General features: G+C 37.4%; 1 protein-coding gene across 1 annotated transcript; it reads right to left on the reverse strand.

Moving 5' to 3' along the window:
- Nucleotides 1-1,191: 1,191 nt before the first annotated feature.
- Nucleotides 1,192-4,205, reverse strand: LOC141818735 (putative 12-oxophytodienoate reductase 11). Its single transcript, XM_074706190.1, has 5 exons — nucleotides 4,106-4,205; nucleotides 3,767-3,907; nucleotides 3,531-3,661; nucleotides 3,052-3,207; nucleotides 1,192-2,026 (listed from the first exon to the last, which is right to left on the reverse strand). The coding sequence occupies exons 1-5, from the start codon at nucleotides 4,177-4,179 to the stop codon at nucleotides 1,446-1,448; spliced, it is 1,083 nt and encodes a 360-aa protein (XP_074562291.1). The 5' UTR covers nucleotides 4,180-4,205; the 3' UTR covers nucleotides 1,192-1,445.
- Nucleotides 4,206-4,507: the final 302 nt, after the last annotated feature.

Consider the following 4,507-nt stretch of genomic DNA (forward strand, 5'->3'; position numbering starts at 1 on the left):
GGATCCTTGTCGTAATAGACTCTCGTCACAAATTTATGATGGGAATCTGGACCGTTCGATTTTAAAATAGAAGATTAAATCCAGGTCGTCGATTGAATGAGTGATTTGTTTGAGGAAACTGGGAGACGGCGAGAGAGATGGGAAACCCAGCAGCAGCGTTCGCTGAAAAGCGTACAAATCAACGGTCGATCATCTGAACTCTAGGCCTGACTTCTCGCTCCGTCTCCATGGCGGAGAAGCTTCTTCACGCAGATATGAACGTCAGTCGTTTCAATTTCTCCCATGGCTCCCATGAGTACCACCAGGAAACCCTCGATAACCTTCACCGTGCCATGGAGAATACCGGCCTCCTCTGCACCGTCACGCTGGACACCAAGGCTAGAAGCTTCTTCACTCTCTTCATTTCCACCGATTTCTATTTCTTTGCGGTTGCGTCGGTCTCTTTTTTGTTGTTCTCTTTTATTGTCCTCAAGCAAATCACACATTCAATCTACGATCTAGATTTAATCTTAACTTTAAAATTGAACGGTGCATATTCTCGTCATAAATTTGTAACGGGAGTCTATTGCGACAAGCAACTTTTTTATAAAAAAATATATTTAAACAAATTTGAACGTCTGCAATTTTTTTGTTGCAAATGAGACACGTAAAATATAAATATAACAATTACATATCATAACTATTACATTTCAGTAAAAGGTGAAATCCATTACCCAGTAGCCTCACACAATTGGTCCCACGATCATCTATAAGGAGATAAATCAGAAAGCTGCAGTTGATCACGACGGAGGAGGACATTACGACTTACCCACTTCAACAAATTTGCTCCGTTGTAACTAACTCAACTATGTCCTAGGGCAACTACTACAATACAACATGATTAAGTTGGAACGATTTTGTTCAAATTTAAATAGATTTAACTAAGTTAGTGAAGAGATTTTGATATAAAAATTCTTGATGCTTAAGGATGAAGATGAACTTCACATAGATTCAACAAATCTTCATACAAGACAATTTCATCTTCCCTCCTTTCCTATCCTTAGTTAAAAAAAGACTGGCAAAAAAAAAACTTTGAAGAGTTCACGGCCATCACAAATTCATGGCCAAACCAAGAGCATTTGCTGACAAATAAAAGGGGGAAAAAGAGATAGATAACACTAGTAAAATTCCACTATTGCCAACCTTAAAAAACCTAGAGTTTAGGTCCAATATAATAATGTGAAAGTTTAAGAATTCATGTTGTTTTACATTTTACATATAGCATATTGGATCATTCCCTTAGAACATCGAAGTCATTGACTATAAATCTGCTTCATAACTGATTTATTTAAGGCTAAGTAAACACATTCCTACCCCACATAAGAGTAGAATCTAGAGTTGCATCTTTAATGAGATTATCATAAATGAACTTTCATAACTCAGAGCTTGCTAGTTTATGAATCAAACTAAAGGAATGGATAGTCTGTATAGCCAACAACTGGATCAGAAGTGTAGAAGGTTTCCCTGGTATACTGATTAAGTGGAGCATTCAACTCAAACCGCCGAGGAAGGTCTGGGTTGGCCAAGAAAATGCGTCCATACGCCACCAAATCTGTGTAATTGCTTGAGATAACATCGTTGCCTTCTTCTCTATCATAACCACCGGCGACGATAAAAGTTCCCTTGAATGCTTTCCTCATTGGAAGAAGACTCTTAGGAACTTCCAATTTTTCCACTACTTTTATCATCCTAGGCTCCACCATATGACAGTATGTGATCCCATATTTGTTGAGAGCATTAACCATGTACAGTCCGAGAGCTTCAGGATTAGAATCTCCGGCTTCTGAATAGTTGGCAAAAGGAGAAAGTCTTATTCCGACTCTGTCAGCTCCAATTTCATCAACGACAGCTTCAACTACTTCTAAAGCGAAGCGGCAACGATTCTCCAGACTTCCACCGTACTGATCTGTGCGATCGTTCACTTGGTCCTTCATGAATTGATCGATTAAGTAGCCATGTGCTCCATGAATCTCAACTCCATCAAAACCTATACGGCAAAGTAACACGTCCAAGTAAACAAAGCTTATTTTGGAACCTAAAGAAACCTAAACAACCTTTTAAAAAAAAACCTAACTATATTATCTTCACTTTAAAATTTTGTAAAATAACTTAGTTAAGAAAAATCATATATTTATTTCCTAAATTCTTCAAAACTTTGAAGAAAAATACCATTTAGGCCTACACATGTTCACCTATCTTATCCCAGTCTATCTTACAAACAAAATCTCTAATTCATAAGACCATCATATCTCTTTAAATGTGGCATCTTTACCTAATGACAATCAAAAAATTAACCATGTTATATCCTTGAACCCTATTTGCCATCGAAGTTTACATGACAACAATATTTGCAATATCTAATTCAAAACACTTTCTTGATTCTACCTTGAAAATATTTTATTATTGTACTTAAAATTCTATATATTTTCTAAAACTAGAAACAAAAGAGAAAAAAGGGAAATATATATTAAGAGACAACAAAAAAGAAAACACCTTTATAACAAGGGCAACCTAGTACACATAAGTAAACCAGAGAACTAAATCAGAAGAGCCAAAAACAACCTTGAAACACTCAGATGACTATCAAAGCCAAAGATTGAAATGAAGAACACAAAATCCACTGAAGAAAAGGGATTGATGCATCAGAATAAGTTGATATTTGACAAAACAGTAAAGGCACAACTTTGGGATTGGACTCTGTGAGTATATAAGCTATAAACTTCCATTTTTTATCATCATGAACAAACAATTTATTCTGTCTGAATAGTGAAGGACTTTGCTCTAGTCTGAGGCTCAATTAGCTTGATCAATGAACCAAGAACCAATAAGATGAACCATGTAATCCTTATGTCTTACATATTGAAAGATCAAACTTAGCAAAAAAGAAGGTAAATGAAACTCTTAGAGCAGCTTGTGGCTCCAATATATTTGATAATTGTGTCAGTATGGATGGAAAGTTGCAAATCTGGAATAAGAAAATGAAGACCATATAAAAAGGGTAGGTAGTCTTACCAGCTTCAATGGCATTTCTAGCAGCAAGTCTAAAATCATTGACAACCAAAGGGATTTCTTCAGTCTCCAATCTCCGTGGGATAGCGTTGGCTTGTAGTTGATGACTTAATGGCTTATTAGTACACGAAATTGGAGCTTGACCATTGGGCTGAAAATCTGCAAGAGGAGCATAGAGATATATGAATCAATGCTGGACATCCCTATATGGGTGGCACTGGCAGTAATCCTGAGCATGTTTAGGATGTAAACCAATTTGGTCGATTAACCACAATGATGCAACACAATATAAATAGAAGGAGGAAAAAGAATCAATTTTAGCTTAGGTATGCCAATTAACATTCTTTCATACATCAAGAGGGTGTTCGCTTAAGAATCAACACAAAAGTAGAGAAGTTCCAAACTTGCAATCAGGACTTGCACCTAAACAAAACATAATTTACCCAAGAGAAGGGAGAAAGGTAGAGGTTTGAGAGAAGTACCAGTGTTGGAAACCCTTCCGACGTGCCAAATCTGGCAAAAGAAGATGCCACCCTTTTCGTGAACTGCATCCACAATGGGCGTCCAAGCTTCCACCTGTTCTTTGGTCCAAATACCGGGAGTGTCTTTATACCTTACCCAACCAGATTCAATGAGCAAACACAACAAGAAAAAAAAAACCATAAACAGCGATCAGCAACATCTGAAATAAGTCGGGGCAATAGCTTGCCCGCCCTACCCTTGTGCAGTGTCGGAAACTCCAGTTGCCTCGGCAATCAAAAGGCCGCCTTTTGATGCCCGCTGAGAATAATACAAGATGGCGAGCGGCTGCGGCACGTTCCCGTACGACCTCTGCCTTGTCAACGGCGCCAGCACAATTCTGCAAGCAGAGCTAGCGAAATTCGTTTCAGTTTCAGAAATTGGAACAAAATCAGATTTTTTGATATCTTGTTTGCCACAAATAACTCCACTGAACCACTCATCGCATGTGATTCGATTCCAAGTTATGAAAGCGCCCGAAAAGAAAAGAACAAGAAAAAAAGAAGAAGAAGAAAAAGAAGAAAGAAGAAGCTCTAACCTGTGAGAGAGATCAAACTTGCCCATCTTGTAAGAGGTGAGAAGGGGAACCGACTTTGGGGCCGCCATGTCCATAAGACGAACGAGGATCTCCAACTCTTCCTTCCACCAGTGTTGTAGTGATCGGTACCCGCGAAACGGAAAGTAGGGAATTTATAGTTGGGGAATTTACTAAACAGTCCTTAACTTTTTTGAAATTATCTTAATACTCTTTTCACCAACCACCTCTTTGGATAAAAATTAAGGGAATTTTTTTTGCAAAGGTGCATTTATTTTTTTTAAAATATTTTAAAATACGTATAATGCTTTGTTTTTTTTTAATGAAAGAATCTATTTCAATCCTAAATTAAAATATAAAATTAATTTTTCCTACTTAAATCGAACCGAAATCGTATCGAGAACA

The sequence above is a fragment of the Curcuma longa genome, unplaced genomic scaffold, assembly GCF_044706935.1.
Source record: "Curcuma longa cultivar G26 ecotype Majalengka, Jawa Barat unplaced genomic scaffold, ITB_CL_G26_1.1 contig_25812, whole genome shotgun sequence".
In the NCBI taxonomy this organism is placed as follows: Eukaryota; Viridiplantae; Streptophyta; class Magnoliopsida; order Zingiberales; family Zingiberaceae; genus Curcuma; species Curcuma longa.

What these genes read in the sequence shown, in the direction of transcription:
- LOC141818735 (XM_074706190.1), bottom strand. Translation starts at nt 4,179, where the DNA reads ATGGACATGGCGGCCCCAAAGTCGGTTCCCCTTCTCACCTCTTACAAG. An exon ending in CGGAAGGGTTTCCAACACTG is followed by an intron (nt 3,208 to 3,530) that starts GTACTTCTCTCA and finishes CTCCTCTTGCAG; the next exon opens with ATTTTCAGCCCAATGGTCAA. An exon ending in TAGAAATGCCATTGAAGCTG is followed by an intron (nt 2,027 to 3,051) that starts GTAAGACTACCT and finishes TTTGCCGTATAG; the next exon opens with GTTTTGATGGAGTTGAGATT.